The sequence below is a fragment of the Conger conger genome, chromosome 1, assembly GCF_963514075.1.
Source record: "Conger conger chromosome 1, fConCon1.1, whole genome shotgun sequence".
NCBI classification, from domain to species: domain Eukaryota; kingdom Metazoa; phylum Chordata; class Actinopteri; order Anguilliformes; family Congridae; genus Conger; species Conger conger.
Window position 1 is genome coordinate 15,648,164 of NC_083760.1, and position 18,808 is coordinate 15,666,971.

General features: G+C 46.9%; 1 protein-coding gene across 7 annotated transcripts in view; it reads left to right on the forward strand.

Annotated features, from left to right (window-relative positions):
- ralgapa1 (Ral GTPase activating protein catalytic subunit alpha 1) overlaps nt 1-18,808 on the forward strand; it is a 64,864-nt gene that overhangs the window by 3,074 nt on the left and 42,982 nt on the right. For 2 of the 7 annotated variants that reach the window (XM_061229002.1, XM_061229239.1), the window contains exons 2-17: nt 1,950-2,060; nt 3,616-3,665; nt 4,935-4,992; nt 5,706-5,749; nt 5,942-6,119; nt 6,679-6,794; nt 7,131-7,269; nt 9,467-9,675; nt 10,024-10,260; nt 10,662-10,850; nt 11,152-11,292; nt 11,747-11,895; nt 12,165-12,288; nt 12,600-12,837; nt 13,306-13,467; nt 15,883-17,124. In XM_061229002.1, the coding sequence (XP_061084986.1) occupies nt 1,950-2,060; nt 3,616-3,665; nt 4,935-4,992; nt 5,706-5,749; nt 5,942-6,119; nt 6,679-6,794; nt 7,131-7,269; nt 9,467-9,675; nt 10,024-10,260; nt 10,662-10,850; nt 11,152-11,292; nt 11,747-11,895; nt 12,165-12,288; nt 12,600-12,837; nt 13,306-13,467; nt 15,883-17,124 (3,387 nt within the window). Of the gene's footprint in view, nt 1-1,949; nt 2,061-3,615; nt 3,666-4,934; nt 4,993-5,705; nt 5,750-5,941; nt 6,120-6,678; nt 6,795-7,130; nt 7,270-9,466; nt 9,676-10,023; nt 10,261-10,599; nt 10,851-11,151; nt 11,293-11,746; nt 11,896-12,164; nt 12,289-12,599; nt 12,838-13,305; nt 13,468-15,882; nt 17,125-18,808 lie in introns of those variants that run through there. The other 5 variants (XM_061229323.1, XM_061229083.1, XM_061229391.1 and 2 more) reach the window with 5 other exon arrangements.

Genomic DNA, 18,808 nt, shown 5'->3' on the forward strand with positions numbered 1-18,808 from the left:
TCCTACTGGACATCCAGTCTCTCTCTAGATTTGTATCTTTCCACAGGTTCAGTGTAAACAAGGCGAGAGGTAAGGTGAGGTGCCCTGAAAAGTCAAAAGAGCAGACGGTTAACAGACGAGAGGTGGTAAGGGCAGGATGTAACGTAAGCAGTTTCGGCAGGTTGTGTGAGGGAGATGGGCTGTATTTATCCCTCCACTGTGGTGAGCTGCACCGCAGAGGCCGAGAGGGGCCCTTGGACTGATGGACGCTGGCAGGCCGGTCCTCAGAGGAGCGCGGGGCCCGATTAAACATGACAGGAGCATCAGTCAGAAAAGTGCAGGCCAAGCAGCTCCTCCTCCGCACTGCTCTGTGTGTTTCAGGCTTTCCCTGCCACCCCTGCCTGCCTTTTAAAGCATTTCCCCAATGGTCCCCCTGTGTCTGCCAACTAGTTTCAGTGTTGTGTCTTAGTGGGGGCAGCCGATAGCCTAGTGGCTAAGGTGCTTGACTGGGACCTGGAAGGTTGGCGTTTGAAGCCCCGGTGTAGGCACAATAAGATCAGTGCAGCTGTTGGGCCCTTGAGCAAGGCCAATAAACCCTGCATTGCTCCAGGGGGGATTGGCCCCTGCTTAGTCTAATCGATTGTAAGTTACTTATGTTAAAACGTCAGCTCAGAAAGTGTAATGTAATGTCCCTACTCTTGCAATGACCTCATTTTTTGAGAGTTATGAAGAGGTAGTGGTTCCAGTGTCTTGCAGTGCCCTACGCTTCTGTTAAATACGCTGCCTGTCTAACTTCTCAACTTATTTGTTCACTCCCTATTGTTGTTGCTAGAATAGCGAGCGCTAGACACTCTTTAGGGATTCTGGGCTAAACCATTATGTCTTCATTATGTGCTTAATTTTGACACCTTCTTGTTCAGTGTTAGGGGAGAACAGTAGGATAACATTTCACCCAAGGCTGAGCGTGATTTGTTGTGTACAGCATGTTTCCCTTCCTGACTTCTTATTGCATTTTTTGTCGCGCTGATTACAGATCTGAAGACAAAATGTAATATTAGACAAAGGGAACCGGAGAACACAAAAACACAAAACATCTTATTTCAATTACTAATGAAAATTTGATCAAATCAATCCTGTGAAAAAGCAATTGTCCTCCTTGAACTTAACTGGTTGCACCACCTTTAGCTGCAAGAATACTATAAAGCAAACCGTTGCGATAATTTGACATGTCTTTCACAGTGCTGGGGATGACCTAGAGCACACACTTCCTTGCAAAACTGCTTTAATTCAGACAAAGTGGAAGGTTTACTTTTTTACGGCACTGTATGTAGGTAGGCGGGTAGCCTCATGGGTAGGGCTGTACTGTAGGTTCAGTTCCCAGCACGGGCACTGTTCGTGTTTCAGTGAAATATCTAGCTGTGTAGGCCTAAATGGATTGTGTGTAAAATCATCATGTCGCTCTGGATAAGAGTGTCTGATAATTGGCTAGTAAAGGCATATCATCAACCTGTAAATCACAAAATCGACTGTAATAAGTGACCTTATGGAAGCACAAATTTGTTGTGAACTCATGGCCTTCGCTTGTGCTGTTTGTGTTTTTAAGATGTAAAAGGAGGGAATAAAGTGACCCACATGTTCGCCCCTTTTTAAAGTTTACCTATTTAATATTGACATAATAGGGCACATGAGTCATCTTGTGATCTTATCGGTCTCCTGCTGAAGAACTGAAAATGTGATAACCTGCGGAATTGAAAATGCAATAACTTCTGTCCATACGTTTCAAGTTTTGTTCACATGCAAACCTTTGGGCTTTACTCTCTGAAAGAAACGCTGCTTTGTGCGAGTCATCATGTCCTCCAGGTCTGAGTGGCTCACTTGATTAGCAATGCAAGCTTCTGCCATTTCTTGTGCTTGAATAGCATGTGTTGAAGAAGATGAACATTGCTGTGTCTCTGTTTTCTCCCTTGCAGAGAATGCTGAGTCGGTTGACCTGAAGCATTTCTTCGACCAGAACTACTCCCATATCTACTATGTGTTCTTTGAAAATTTTGTTACAATCGAAGTCAGCCTGAAACAGAAAGGTATGGTTTGTTCCTAGCTGTGCAATGGGGTTTTATTTTCGTGGTACACACTAAAAACCATCCCTTTGTAAACTGTGTTAAGAAATTTCTACTTTGATGGTTCAAAACACAGTCCTTTGCATTTGGCTCCTGTCACCTTGGCTACCAAGAGATAAATAATAAACAATACATCTCTGTAAAAACTGTCAAACTGCAATTTATATGTAAAATATTTTGACACAATTTTGTGGCTACCTCTGTTGAACTCCCCCTTTTAATCTATATTTCATTGAAATTGCAAAGTGGGGTGTCTGCATATTTGATCATTAATTGTGCAGTTTTATGTCTGGAATGCATTTCAAAATAGGGTGTCTGAAATCCAAATCCTCAGGTTTAACAACAACAGTAGAAATGTATGGAATGAATAATATCTACAGAAACATCTTCCGCCTATGCAATGCTGTATATGTTTACTGGCTAGCACTAATCAGCGCTACAAGCCCATGCACGTCTTATATTGAGAGAGTAATTATTTTGCAGCTGCTCCAGACTGGGGGGGTTGTGTGAACCTGGGTCATGCGTGGGAAAGTGTGTGTGGTAGGGCTGATGTCATTGTGAAAAAGCAGATATTGTGGTTCTTGTATGAAGAAGTAAAGAATGTGTCTATCTGTTGTGAGGGAACATCCTCATGAAAGATTAATTGCACTGCAGGTCCTGTTTTTGCACGGATTTAAGTCAAAGTTGCAGAAACATTAAATATTTAAAAATATTTTCCATTTGCTTGACGTGTCTCCTTTTGGGCTGTGTGTTTAAAAACAGCTTGTTATTCAAGTTGCCACTCCTTACTAAAACTGTTTGTAATTCCCATTTAATGGCTCCTGGAGACAGAGCTACTGTATCCAGTCTATCGTGTGACCTTCTGTAAAGATGAAGGTTTTAATTGGTGTGTGGTACAAGCAGTTATTTGTCACACTTCTCTCCACAGCATAATCCATTTAACTGCTTTTTGTGTCCCAGCAATTTGACAGATCTGTAGTTATGAGCATTATGTGTTGATTATTTTAATGTTCTGATGCGGTATGGTTGGGATGTGCTGGCACTGCAAATTTCACAGTGAAGAATCTTAATGAAAATTACCACGGCCAAATTAATTAACTACATTTTTAGTCATGATAATAATCTTTGGAGAATGTGCCAAGTGTTGATATTTTCAGACTATATTTACACAAATGTTTGTCCTTTATTTTGGCCTTGGTGGTTGAACACTGTGAAACTGCTTTCTCTGCCTGTGGTTTGTTATTCTATTTCTCAGAGGAACTGGCCCCTTTACACTTGTGCTGTTAATCCACTAGCCCAGCCAATAACACGCCATTTTAAAGCATTTCTCTACTGTGTACTTTCTGTGTGCATTTGAATAATAAATGCCAATGAAAGAAACATGAGTTATTGCTCCAGAGGTTTCACATGGGGAGGTCAGCAAAAAGCAAGAGCTGAGTACACTAGAACGTCTTTTATTTTCTTTTACACGCGAATGGTGAAGTTGTTTTTAACGTTTCGCCTCATCGCCTTGTTCCAGGTCACAAATCGCAAAGGGAAGAGCTGGACTCCATTCTTTTTATATTCGAGGTAAGAGCTCCCAGCATCCCCCGCCTTTTTAATCTCTGCTGCCGAACACGGACGTGGCTCCCCGGTGCGGGCTGGCTCTCGCTCCGCAGCGCTCCCTGCATGACCCTGCCTGCCGGGACCTCCATGTCTGAAACATCAGCGCTGAACGGCGTGTTAATAACGCAGGGCGGGAGGCAGCCCGTGTATGTCTCCGCTGCTGTTTGATGGTCCCACGCGCCGGGCCGGAGCCTGGATTTAGATCCATGGGGTCGGGCTGTGCCAGAGAGGGCAACCCGGCCCTGTGTGGTATTTATAGAGGCAGAAGATAAAGGATAAGTCCTGCTCTGGTGGTGGGAGGAGGGGGAGAAAGCACCACAGCCCTGTGCCAATGTTTGGGCTACAGAAAACAGCCATTGATTTTACTAACCCCTCCCAGCAGACCTGGGGCAATGTGCTGTTCTTTGTGGAGTGTTTTTATAGGACATTTACCTGCCAATGAAATCAGTGGAGGCTGGTGTTGTTTCTTACAGAGAACTATAATACAGAGAGTATACAGTATCTCACAGCTGGCCCCGATATGGCACTTTGCATTCAGTCTTTTTAAATCGGAGACTAATCCACTCTGCTATGCATCGCTTCTCATTTAGTGCATGTGGTTGCCTCAGAAATGCAAAATGCATCTTTCAAGCAGGTTTTTCCAGGATTGGAGATAAGATTAGTGTTCTGTAATAGGCACATTAAAAAATATATGTATATATTATCGGTGGACCGATTAATTTACCAAAGAAAAGTTTTTTTAGGGTGCAGTTTCCCCTTAACATTTACTGCAGTCAACAGTCATTTTTCAGCATGTCGAAAGCCTGTCTCTTAACTGACATGACCTCATATGTTTGTGTTTTACCCGCAAACCAGGAAATAGGAAAGGAGTGTCTTGGCTTTCCCAGAACCCTCTTGTCTTGTTCATAGTTGGTCATAGATGGCTGCATGTTGGGTTTTTTACTCTATTTTCTCTTAACTGATAAATCATAGTGTTGCTTTGTTCAGTTGTGGACTGCAGTGCAGAGTATACAGGAAGTCCCTGCACATTTTGTTCTTTGTGGTCAAATTACATCTGGTTCTGTGGTAATTACATCTCGTTGTAGCCTATTTACACTGTTTGCTGTATTATATCATATTTTGTGCTATAGTAAAGATATTGATAAATGTACCCGTTTCCCTCAGTGACTATTTTTATAATGAAACGCAAGCATCCTCGTTGTGCAAACAGTAATGCTGTACTTTCCTTTGCAGAAAATATTACAGCTTCTGCCGGAGAGAATACATGGGAGATGGCAGTTCCACAGCATTGGTGACTATCCCTGACAAATGTGTTCACGGGCCTGTTTCTTATTAGTCTTTTTCAGTTATTAACTTTAGTACATATGTATTAGCACTGTAATTATTAGTACCAAATCTGCAGTCAAATCATTTTGACCATGACTGGCTGAAACCATTGAACGGGGCCCGGTTCAGTTCACTTTTAAGCAGTTATTGTGAAATGGGGGTGGGAGGGATAGGGAGTATTTGTCATCTCCAGTTGGTTTGACATTTCATGTCTACTTCAGTTGCATTGTTTGCTGTAGCATACGTGTTCGCCTGAGTCACTGTGGCATTTACAGTGGCACAGTATGAGCGTTATGTTTCACATGAGACTAATATTCCCTCGGTGATTTCACATTTCTAATTTACGTGGCTCTGAAACACAAAAGCCGTATCTCTTCAGTGACTGAATCTTTTGAGTGTGGTTGTGGAGTGCGGTTCTCTGGGAGCAGGCCCGGTGGGCCCATTGCTTCAGTTCAAGGTGGTCTCTCCTTTTCCACTGCACTGAGTTCCGTTGCCGTAGGATACAAAGACCACCGAGAGTGACACAGAGAATGCCAAGGACCTGGGGGCAAGATTTACCCAGGTCTGACCGAGAACTCTGACATGTACAGTATGGATGGATACGTTCCATTCCCAGCCCCCCTTGAGTTTCCTCCACATCGGCCTACATAACCAACTCTCCACTCTGTCCTCACACAGGGCTAATCCTGAAGAAGCTGCTCCACACTGGAAACTCCTTAAAGGTGTGTCTTTGTTTGGTCTCTCACAGTAATGTCCCTGTCTCGCAGTTGATGTAATGTTTGCTAACATTGCTCATAAATGTCTTTGGTGAAATCATTGTGAAATTATGACTGATGATAATGGTGAATTGGCAGGACTGACTAAAATGGATGTAACGGCAGTTGTAAAAGGTTTGTGGAATATGCTCCTCACAGATTCGGCGGGAAGGCGTGCGTCTCTTCCTCTTGTGGATGCAGGCTTTGCAGACCAACTGTCTCCGCGAGCAGCTTTGGATCTTCGCCTGCCTGATCCCCGGGTTCCCCGCCCCGCAATCGGAACACGGTCCCCGCACCTTGGACAACCTGGTCAACCCTCCACTCAGCCTCCAAGAGGGTCAGTGTCCCCCCTGTCAGTGCCCCCCCCCTCCCATCACTCAGCCTCCTCCTCCTTTATTTGGATCATGTGTGGAACTGTTTAAGAACTTACTATTGAAACTGCAAGAGCAATAAAACACAGGCCTAGTTTTTAGTTGAATGTCTGAACCAGTATAACTTCTATTGAATGTTTTTCACCTAAGCACCTTCAATGAGATCAGTGTTCGTTTGTCTTAAAATGAAGCTCTAATTACAAGTTGATGTCCAGTGACATTTGTGAGGAGAATGCTATGGTATTTGAGGTGGACTAGGCCTGTGTCCTTTTAAGCCCTGCGTCCTGTTAAACCCTGTTCTCAGCTTTGAAATGTAATTTGGAAGAATAGGACAGGGGGACTCGTATGTTTGCATTTCGTTGTTGATAAAGTACGGAAATGTCCTGTTTACTGTAGGCGAGTGTTTCATTGTTTCATAAGAGGAAGTGGAGACGTTTCAGAGTTCCTGATCTGGGTTTGTGGATGTAGCTGGCATTGTTTCCCTCTCCGTGACGTGGATGTGTTTGTTCTCTCTTCTCCCCACAGCGCAAGTCACTCCAGAGGAAATCAGCCCTCTGGTTCCCCCTCAGTCCGGGGACAAAGGCCAGGAAGACCTCACTGGCTATTTCTTAGAAGCACTTTTGAAATACATGGTAAACCAGGTACTCATTTCTTTTGACTAACACGACTAATGTACCTTGGCGTGACGCATCCCCGGAGAGCCCCTGCTACAGTCCCTGTCTGCATGCTGTCGCTCGCATGTCGAAGCTGACCCCAGCTTAAACCAGCTGACCGAGCCTGGTTCAAAGGTGGTGCTGCCCACTCCCATCAGGCTGCATTTTTGGATGTTTTTAAATATTTATTGCCCTGCCATGTTTGTGCTGCAGACTGGTCACCACAGAGTGGCTGTTCAGTTCTCAATAAAATCTGAAAATGGAACGTATAATGCTTGTCTGAGATGTCGGTTGCAGAAATAAAGGTTATGTTGTGTGTTGCAGGCGAAGAGTCTGGAATGGAAATGCAAGGAAAATCACGAAAAGGGCTTTGCTTTCCTGTTTGGAAACTTCAAGAAGTATTACCTTCCCCATATCTTTCCCAACTTTTCCAAGGAGACCAGTTTGTACAGTCCCCTACTGGGTAAGGCCACCAACCCTGGGTCTATATGCCTGTGCCTTTGTTTCTGTATTAAATAGGCCATGTAGTATGAATGCATCTATTCTAGTTCTCGGCCAGATAATTGTAAGCACCATACCTTATCCTCCGAGACAATTGATGGAATCAGGGGGATATTGTTTCGTGGGGAGAACTTACAAGATGCAGTTGGTTTTGAAAAAATAAAGAAAAAAATAAAATGAAAGAACTGAAATCTTATAACTAAGTTCTATTTATTTGATTATTTGATTGCCGTGGATTAATATCCACGGCATTCAAAGTAAAACTACTTAGAAGGACCAGTTTCCTGTTATGCCAGGAACTTGTGTAAGTGCTTTCCAGGACTTCAGTCTGCTCTTAAAATAGCAGATTATGACACTGGCTGAGATTCAATCAACAATTGTCCTTCACTTTGGCTCGCACTTCAAAGTGTGATTGATTTTTTGTATTTATCTTTTTCTTGGGGATTAAAACAAATGTTGAATCCCAGCCATTGTCCAAGAGACCAAAGCCTCAGTGATGACTACCTTACATGGCAGTAAGGAAAGATTACTGTAGTGCAGCAGTATCGATCTATGACTTTGCGATGGATTAGATTAACCATGCAATAATCTATTCATGCTCCTCCTTCATTTGCACTGAAGGAAGGCCGTAATGACCTGTCCATTGCTGTATTACCTTTTAGTGTAACTACAAGGCACTGTTGAGTCAATGTTTAAAACATTGGGGATATTGTTGGGGATTTTCCAAAGTCTTAACTACCGTATCTTTATGAATGACCGTACGTGATGATTTCATTGGCCACAGTTCAGAAAAAAACGTAATGAAACGGTGATCGTCTAACACTGCCTTGGCCAGTTCTTTCCACGTTAACAATTGAAGCGTATAATCAGTGTTCCATTGTTCCGCATTATGGTGTTGAACATTTAGATGTACTCCTGGTCTCTTAGTTCCTGAAGCTGCTCATTAGTTGCACTGTGCTGGCACTGCATATTGAAATGCAGTGTGCAATAACAGGTAATGAGTTGTGAACAAGCTTGGGAGTTGAATCGTTTAATAGTTGGGAGTTTAAAAGTTTAATGTGTGCCAAACATTTCGTTTTCAAAATTGGGCCATTTGGTCTTTCATTCAGCAGAAGCACTTTTGGTCCCCCACCTGATGAAATTGTGGGGAAGGGCTATTAATTGGTCTCTGTTCGGTCGTTGGTCACACTATACTATGATGTGTCCACCACTAGGGGGCGATGAAGCCATTATAACTTGCCTTAGTTCAGTTTGACTTACCAATTTAGCTTTGACCTACTTGAAGTTAGTCTCCCATTTATCCTTTAAAAGCTTTACTTCATTGCTACTCCCAACGTCAGGTGGCAATAGTGCATGGGGGTGAGGGTGGCCTGTAGCGTAGTGGTTAAGGTGCCTGACTGGGACCCGCAAGGTCGGTGGTTAAGTCCCCGGTGTAGCCACAATAAGATCTGCACAGCCGTTGGGCCCTTGAGCAAGGCCCTTAACCCTGCATTGCTCCAGGGGAGGATTGTCTCCTGCTTAGTCTAAGAGCGTCTGCCAAATGCCATTAATGTAATGGACAACATGTTTACCATTCGCTTGTTGTATTTTGTACTGCAAAGCTCTGTGATCGGTTTTAGAATGGAAAATGAAATGGTAAGTGAGTAAAAGACCAAAATACACATCGTTCCTTTCAGAACTCCAGTCCGTTTCAGCCTGTTATAAATAGGACTTGAATAGCAAGTGATTAATAAAAAGTAACTGTGTCAACAGTGACCTTCCACCATCTGCAATGAGTGAAAGCAGACTGCCTCCGCTGAGAGCAGGCAGACGAAATAAGGACTCTGCTGGTGCCAGTTTACTTCCATGCACTGTGAGAAACAGTCAAGTGGCTCTGCGATTGGCTGGCTGCTAAAATTAGTAGCACATGCCACACTGGAAATGGGGCATGTAGTCCTTGCTGTTCTTTTAGTTTCCGACGCAAGCCGTTTAAGTTTTTCCACACACACACTTTGTATAAAGAATATTGGCATAATATAATGTCAATTATATATATATATATGAATATATATACATCTATATATATATTTTTTACATTCAATTGTCTCTAAAATGTGAAATAAATAACTCATTCACACATTCTATGCTCACAATTTGCCATATGCTGTCGTTGCCCACAGAGGTTCCCCACATGAGACCAAAGCCTCATTACGTCGTCGTAAAGAGAGACGCAGAGACCAATGAGCCCATCTATTGCACTAAGGAGATGTTCCTGAACGCCCGCGTCATCTTCATCCGCTGGCTGGTGTCCTTCTGGCTGGAGTCACGCTCCAACACGGGGACCCACATCCCCGGGGTGGACGGAGAGAACGTGCCAAAGAACATCCAGGTAGGGCTGCAGTCACAGCGCCACCTGACATGCATGTAAAACAGTGGTGCCCAACCATGTTCCTCACTATCTACCTTCTGCTACATTTTCATTCAACCCTAATTTGGCACACCTGATTCTATTAGTTAGCAGCTCAATTAAATCTCTAGCTGTGGAGTGAGGTATGCTTTGTGAGGGATGTTTGAACCATACAGGATGGTAGATCTCCAGGTGATGTAAAGACTCAACTAGTTAATGGTGTGATAAAGTTCTTTCACAGCAGGCCCAATTGGAGTTAATTAGCAGGTGGTTTCTTGTGCGGGCCGGTGGAGTAACGGGAGGGGGGGGGAATGTGCTTGGCACTTTCAGAAAGCGGCGGCGGGGCTGGCCGCCCGTGAGGAGGGGGGCCCGCGGCCTGAGGCCCTGGACGGGGGCGCAGAACCCGAACAGTCGCACTCCAACACCAGCACGCTGACGGAGAGGGAGCCCAGCTCCTCCAGTCTCTGCAGCGTGGACGAGGAGCACCTCACCGACATCGAGGTGGTGCGCAAGGTCTTCTGCTGCTCCAGGACCAACGTCAACTTCATCACTGAGGTCTTCCGCCAGGTAGGGCCGAGCCACCTCCCCCTCCATCTTTTAAAAGGGGTTGTGCCAGGGGCCAGTGGTCATGGAATAGAACATTGACGTTTATTAAAAAATACTCACATTTTACAGCCATACACTGAAAGACACCAACACTGAAAGGAATTCAGGCATTAAAGTTGCCATTTGTTCATTGTTGTTCATTTTGTTTTTAACATAATGAAGTTATGAAGTTGGTAATATATTTTTTTCCCCAATTGTCTTTTTTATGCCCCCCCGTAAAGCATCTTTTTGACCTGTAAACACCGCTGTGCATATAAAACGTAATGGAACAGTATTGATCTGCTGCTGGCTGTCCTGCAGTTGGCTTGCAGCAGGTTAGATCTGAGGGACAGGGGAGTCACTTTGTGCGACGGTGCCGACAGGCCTTCCTGCTGCCCATCTGCGAGGCGGCCGCCATGCGCAAGGTGGTGCGGGTCTACCAGGAGTGGATCTCGCAGGAGGACAAGCCGGTCTTCATGAGGGAGCCCGAGGAGGAGCGCCTATTCTCCGCCTCTGCTGCCGCCCACCTGGACCCCGTCACCGAGCACGTGCCCGAGAAAGGGAAGGAGGAGGTGGGAATCCAGGCTGGAGCAAAGGGCATGATGGTGCACTGGAAGAGGGAATGTTAAAGGACTTTTTTCTGTATTTAACCCTTTCAGTCCTTAGCCAATATGAAGTGGCTCAACCCAAATCCCAAGGTGTTTTGGCTTTGGTTGAGAAAATTGAGAAAGTTGAAAACATTTAGTAGGGTTTTAATAGGAGCTCAGAACAATAGTATAACAGTCGTTTTCATATAGCACTCTTTGGATCTTGCGGTAGTTATGCTTAAAAAGACCAGGGTTTAAGTACTGTGTGTTTACTCTGTGACTTCAGCAGAACGCAGATGACACATCTGGCCCTGCCAGAAGCCCCAGCTGGAACCGGACCGCCTCCTACCAGGGTGCCCTCAGCAAAATGGGGGAGAACGAGTTGCTGGAGTACAGTGTGCATGCAGGCGTACAGGCCACTCTGCAGGTGTGTTTAGCCCCCTTCTGCTCTTTTGGAGTTCACTCCAATTGCTTATTTTATCCGCCCTCGTCTTTTTGGTCCTCGTGGGACCCGGAAATCCATCAAGGTCCACAACCTTTTAGCTGCCACTGGGGGGCAGCCTATAGCCTATAGCCTAGTGGCTAAGGTGCGGATGGTTGGTCGTTCAAGCCCCAGTGTAACCAGTGCAACCATGTTGGGTCCTAGAGCAAGGCCCTTAACCCCCACATTGCTCCAGGGGAGATTGGCCCCTGCTTAGTCTAATCAGCTGTAAGTCCCTATATAACTGAAATGTAATAATCTTTTAGGACATTCCAATCCGGTAAATGCTCCTTGGAGCGAGTAGGTCCCCGGAGGATCCTTCAGCAACGATACAGCCTTTGCGGATGTTTCTCCAGCCTTGTCATTATCCCTGCATAATTCCGTAATAATTTCTTTCCAGGTTTTCATCACCAACTCCTGCAATGTGTTCCTGCTGGAGCCGGCCAACGATGTGAAGTTCCTCTTGGAGGGGCACATCGACATGTGCAAGCGGGTCCTGAACATTTACCGGAGCCTGGTCATGCACGAAACCATGGACCAGAAAACATGGTAGGGTCATAGAGGCTTCAAGCAGCTGTTTTGACCCCTTCTAGTTCGTAGGCCTAGTTTACACTGTTGTACTGGTTCAACTCTCACGGAGGCCTGGTTTACTCTGTCCTCTCTCCCTCTTGTCCGTGTGGAAGCCTGGCTTACACTGTTCTCTCCCCCTCTTGTCCATCTGGAAGCCTGGCTTACTCTGTTCTCTCCTCCTCTTGTCCGTGTCGAAGCCTGGCTTGCGCAATTGTGTCCCGCCCACTAACTGTTCTCTGGGTCCACAGGGAGCAGATCCTGCTGGTGCTCCTCAGGGTGACAGACTGTGTGATGAAGAGGCCGCCCTCCATCATGCCTCCCGGGAAGAAGACCATGACTCTCTCTGGGAGACTGGCTGGGGCTGTCTTTCAGGTAGTGGGACACAAGTGCTGGGTCACCTGGTGATCGAACCTTGAGTCGTGAAGCATGACTTGAAAGGAATTTGTAATGTATTGTCACATACTCTCCGTTGGGCTTCGCATGGCCATGTGGCAGCTTATAGCCTAGTCGCTCGGGTGCCTGACTGGAACCTATAAGGGTGCAAGGGTGGTCGCCCTTGAGCAAGGCCCTTAACCCCACTTTGTTCCTGGCGGGATTGGCCCCTGCTTTGTCAAATGAACTGTAAGTTGCTTTGGTAAGTGTCAGCTAGAATGACTGTGGTTACATGTCGTCCCCTTACTCAGACCCTGATCGTGGCTTGGATCAAAGGGAACCTGAACGTGTCCATCTCCCGGGAGCTGTGGGACGACCTGCTGCTGGTGCTCTCCTCCCTCACCTGCTGGGAGGAGCTGGTCACGGAGTGGTCCCTCACCATGGAGACCCTCACCAAGGTGCTGGCGCGGAACCTGTACAGCCTGGACCTGAACGAGCTGCCCCTGGACAAGCTCAGCGAGCAGAAGCAGAAGAAGCACAAGGGCAAAGGTGAGCGGTCACGTGGTCAATGCGAGGCCTGCTCTTCATCAGCCATTTCAGCACTTCACTCAGGGATACTCAAATCTGGCCCTCGAGACCAGCACAACTACCCGTTTTATTCTGACCATCTAATCAGGACTAGTTTAAACCTGGGACTCCAGGTGAGTTGAATCTAGCCAATCGGTGGCATTAATCAATCAACTAATTACAAGATCGAACAGAAAGAAGCCAGCAGTGCCAGATTTGAGTTTCCCCGACTTAAATGCCTCGTTTGACATTGTCTAAATGGTCCACACCCTGCTTCCAAGTTTGAGATCCCTGGGTAAAGAGTTCAGTTGGATGTTCTGGATTGCGCAGAATTTCAATCCAGAACTAAACTGGCTCTACTGCTTAACCTGGAACTGAACAAAGGATCGACCCTAGTTGTTATTTGAACCTGGTTATGTGGTTTTTTTTTTTTTTCCATGGATCCTCCAGGGGTAGCTCACGAGTGCCAGAAGCTGTCGGTGGACAGGTCTTTCTCCAAAGGTTGGAGCCGAGACCAGCCGGCCCAGGCTCCTATGAGGCAGCGCAGCGCCACCACAGCCGGCTCCCCGGGCATCGAGAAGGCCAGGAGCATCGTCCGCCAGAAGACCGTGGGTGAGTGTCCAACGCACGCTCCTGTAGCTGCTGCTGTACTGTGATTGTGCCTGAACCTTGGTGGTCATCCCTTTGGATTTGATGAGTTTAGACCCCCCTGGCCAAAAAGAGTAAGGAATGGATACATGTAATATTGAAGTGCTGGGATTCCTATGGTCTTCGTGCAGGAATGGTGCATTCTCTGCATGTAGGGGTTATGGTGATCCCCACTTCTCAGTTTTAGGATTATCAGCCCATCTGTGATCAAATAGACGTATAAAATGCTATGTGCTTCTCAGCTTCAAGCTCTTTGGATTTCCAGGCTACCTGCTTTGAGTGACTAAATGAAAAGGAATAATTGTGTTGTCAGGTCTGGAGGTCGCCTTTATAGATGTTTAAGTTTAGCATGCTTTTAGAAAATTCAATCAGTTGGTACGTGAATGAATTAATCTTGCTAAAGAATTCTAGTATGCTGGCCAATGGAATGAGATGGACCAGCCCTTTGACCCTTTACCCTTGACCCCAAACCCTGTGCTGCCCCTATTATAGCCCATAGCTGACAGAATGGAGCCTGGGGCGCAGAAGGCCCCCGTCCGCCTTCGGCCTCAACCTCTTCGTTTCCTCTCTACTGTCCTTCTAACGGGCCACCGCTTTGCCTTGCCGTCACAGTCCTTACTCTCTCTCCCCTCCCCCTCTCTTTCTCTGTTTCTGTGTGTGTTCTTCTGGTGTCTCCTTGTGTCCCGAAGCCCTGCGAAGCTGCTCCACGGGCGACAGCCTCCTGTCTTCAGCCTTTATCCGCAGTGCTAAAAGCGCACCTGTCCTGATCCATTCTCTCCACCCTCTCCTGCCTGACTCTGTCCTCACTCCCCTAGCTGACGAACTGTCAGGTAGAGCCGACTCTACTTGTATCTGCACCTCCCTCCTCTGCTTGCCAGTCCGTATCTACGCGACTCCCTGATCCTCGCTCGCTTGCTCGCTTGCTGCCTCTCTCCCTTTCTCCACTTTATCCCCTCCCACTGTTCATCAGAGCCCTCTGTTCATCTGTGTCTGGTTTCAGTCCTGCTTTTTGTCGTCAAATGTGGTTTGCCGTTTGTTTTCACGATGCGTCAAAAAGGCACTTGAAGAATGTTGTACCCCTGCATGTGTCTGTTCTTATCTGATGTGTTTTTTGTTTTTTACAAGTTTGTGGTTGGCTGACATTTACTGGAGCTCACCCACCTACTTGTATCTTTGTCTTGTTGTGGATTTGCGTTTTAATTTGTGCCCGACATTCATCGCTATGTTGATGCTTCTCTTTATCTCTATTCTCTGAATCTGATGGTTTCCATTACCGCGTTTCATATGGAAAATTGTGTCCATTAATTTCATCTGCTTATTCTTGTAAACTCATGCCATCGATTGCTTGAAATGGCATGCAATGTACAATGAGGTTTGGTGTCTGGAGAGAGAAAATTGTATTGTGCAAAAAGATTGTGTTTATTCATGTAATTTTTATTTTTTACTTTTCTCTTTGTGCCTCCTGTAGATGGGTAAGTCCAGGTCAATTCAACACACTTTCGGACCACATTGTCACAGATTTTAATTAGATTTGGCATGCTTATTTGGTCTGATAAGAAACCCCTGGAACCAAAATTACACTTTTTCTCTGATCATTATTTAGGGAGATATGAGATAACTTTGGGCAAATTAGCGTGACCAATGAGAAGGTAGTGCATTCAATTTTTTTGTGCCTGACTTTCTGTTAGCAATGATCATTTAAACAATAGGAATTTGTGATGTGATACCACTTCAGATAAGTAATCATATCTTGGCAACAACTCAAAAACATGGCACCAAATTTTCTGGACGTCTTGATAACATTATAACCTAACTTTGATACTAATTTGATCCTTTTTGATTAATACGTTTTTTGCACACCAACTTTCAAGGTAATGTATAATTGTTCATAATTCTGTTGCCTTTAACATAATATGTATGTATAGAAACCTTTAAAATGATAACACTCATTTCACTATGACCTATAGTAATGTAGATATGGCAAAGTCAATATCATGGAGTCATGCTCATTTGCCCTAACTTTGTTACCATATCTCTCAAGTGTAATTTCGGTTCCAAGGGTTTCTTATGAGGCCAAATACGCATGGCCAAATCGGTGAGGATTAAAAAGGGTTCTGACTTGGATTTACCCATATGTTGCTGACCGTCTGCCTGTTATGGTTTGATGTGGTGTTTTCTGATAATTCAGTCAAAAATACAGCTTTTTAAACTTCAGAGGTATGCTCCTTTGTGGTTGTTTGTTTTATTTTATTTTTTTGCTTTGTTTGTGCCTGCCTGTGCTGTCCCCTTGGCCCCTGTTCCCCCTCCTCTCCCCCTTTGATCTCTCTGGGTGTGAAACCCCTCCGACGAGCTGCGCTTGTGTGTGTGTTTTCCCAATAGATTTGGAGGACCCCCCGCCGGCGGCCCGTGGCCCCCGCACCCGCCACTTCTCCCAGAGCGAGGAGACGCCCCCCTGTGAGGTGTTCTCCGTGTCCGGCGAGGAGCAACCCCTCCCCCGCAGCAGCAGCACGTCCGACATCATGGAGCCCTTCATCGCCGAGCGGGTCAAAGGTGCACTTCCTGTCCTCGACAGTCCGTCCCCCGTTCCCCCCTGCCAGCCCGGCCCCCCCAGCCCCCTCGTGATGGGGGCCGAAGGCAGCAGGGCCTCCTCCCTGGAGGTGGGGGATAGCATCTATGACCACCTGTGCCAGATGGTAGGGCCCCGCTCCCAGTCCCCCGCTCCCCCCCTGCCCCCCGCCCCCCCCCTGCCGCCCGACGGGGAGGAGGGCGAGGAGGACGACCTGCTGTCCTCCCTCAAGGAGTACCTGAGGCACAGGGCGGAGGAGTGGATGGAGGAGGAGGGCTCCCCGGCAGACAGGCCGCAGGCCGGGGAGGGGGGCAGCGCTGACTCCGCCGATGAGGACAGCTTGCCCGAGCAGAGCTTCTACGAGTGCTTGGAGCAGGAGGAGCGCTGGCCCTCGCGGGGGGGCTGGGTGGAGGACGGGGAGGGCTCTCCGCAAGCGCGGGAAGCGGGCGAGGGCCAGGGCGAGCCGGTCTCTGCAGGCAGGGACTCCTCCGCCCCCCTCCCCTCGGCCGCCCCCCAGCAGGACCCCCGCGCCCAGGCCGGCAGCCCCCGGCCCCATGCCGGCCTCAGGCCCCGGCTGGCCCGCGGCAAGAAGCGGCACGGCGGCGTGCACGTCAGCTTCCGCCCCTCCACCGAGTCAGTGCAGTTCCACAACCCCCTCGACTCCAAGGAGGCGCACTGGAAAACCAGGCTGCGCAAGCTCAGCCACTTTAGCAGCAGCAGCCACCCCTCGGGGGGTGCCGAGCAGCCCCAGAAGGCCCGGGACGGTGCGGCTGAGGGGCCCTGCGGGGACCCAGCGGAGAGGGAGGCCCCGGCCCGCAGCCGGCTGGTCCGCGGCTCCATCCGGCCCCGGTCCCGCTCCCGCTCGCAGGAGTCGGGGTGCAGTCACTCGCAGCAGCAGCAGGGGGCGCTGGGCGGGGTGTATAAATCTGTCGTACATGCTCTCTCCAAGCCCAAGGCTCACGTGTCCCCGCAGCGGCAGAGCAAAGTGGCAGCCGAGGCACCCCTGAGGGAGCTGTACACTCATGTAATGGGCTATTTTGGAAGGAAAGCACCAGGTGAGAACTGAGTGGCGCTCCCGTCACCAAATCGAAGATCGTTTTATACCAACAAAAAAAAGCAAAAAAAGCGCCTGTCCCTTTTTTACCCCCTTCCCCTTATGTTTGGTTTTTTGCTGAATGCCAATTGAATTAAGCTTTTTGTATTTCCTTTTTAAAGTCTGTAGCGCAATCAGAAAAAGAAAAACCAAAGTCCAAAGAGTGCCCCCCCTCAGGACGGCCCTCCTTTCCTCCGGCTTTTGGGACATAATCTCTGCTTTCCCCCCTCTGTCTGGATGCTGCATGCGGCCTCACGCCTCCTCCAAGCCTTCTCCCACCGAGACACGTAGCTTATCTGAGGAAAAACACGGCACAACGGCAGGTTTTCGGCAGTTACACGACCGCTAAGGCGTCACTGCTGTCGCCACGTAAGCAGACCTTAACACTTGGGCGGTAAAGCAGCTAACGCTTGTGCTGCCTGGATCACAAGCTTGTAATGCTGCTGTACAGTTCCCATGGGCAATACAATCTTCTTTCCACCGACACCTGCAGTAGAACCTCAGAGAATCGAATGCATCGGGAATTTGGAATTTTCGGAACTGAGTGACTTTAAAATATATTTACGCCATTACCTTTATTTAAATTGGTTAAGTTGGGTATACACTGTGCGACATCGGCTGTCTTGCATGCTGTATGTTTATTACAGATCCAAGCATTCTATAATAAGCATAGATTCCATCCGACAGTTGCAGTAGACGAGGTCATCTGACATCCACACGCTTTTAGAGGATGGTGGAACAAAAAGCCGTTGGAGTAACCTAATCGTGGCGTTTTTACGTGTTACGTGTTTACTCGTTCTCCTTATGGATGTTAGATACATATTACTGACAGCTATCTCAAATTTAAGGCCGTTCATTCGGGATTCGAAACGGAGCGTGGTAGCAAAAATTATACCATTTATAGGTGGGTTAATCAGGCTACTATTTATCCACAGGCAAGTAATATTTTCGTTTGGAAGTTGACATTAGTGACTGAATGAATACGAAGGCTTTGCCCTCTTGTGTATATGGCAAACGAAAGTAGCAGCATGCATTGGCTATCGTCAACTGCTTGACGCAAACTTGTATAACTGTAAAACCGATTTTAAACTGTTTACCTACTTCTCGCTTCCATCCGACAGCGGTTTTTTTCCTCGTACTTTCTTAAGACCGGTACTTTCCGTGTAGGCTACTATTTAGCAACAGCGTAAAGACCACTCTCATCGTTGGCGTTTAGCTGTCGTAATTTTTGTATAAATGTTATACTTCGGATTTCATTCCCTTTTCGGTTGACCATTTTCTGAGGTTCGGATCTCTGAGGTTCTAATGTATATATTCTGCAGGTGTCATTTCCACCCCATCCCCTTGCCAGTAAATGGAAAAATAAAGTGAATGGTTGTTATTCATATGAATTATTGCACATGCAAATGCAAAGGGCTTTCATGTCCAAGAAACTTAAACTGTCTGTCACTTCAAAGACTGGTACAGTCCTTACTTATAAGTATTTTGAACCAGCCATTTAAGCCAGTGCTCGGAAACGGTATACTATGTTCATCCAGCAGAGGGCAGTGCACACCTTTAGATAGGACATACTCATTTCCTGAGCACAGAAACAAGCTTGCAGAAGTACTAAACGATAAGAGGAAATATGTATTTTTTTTCCAACT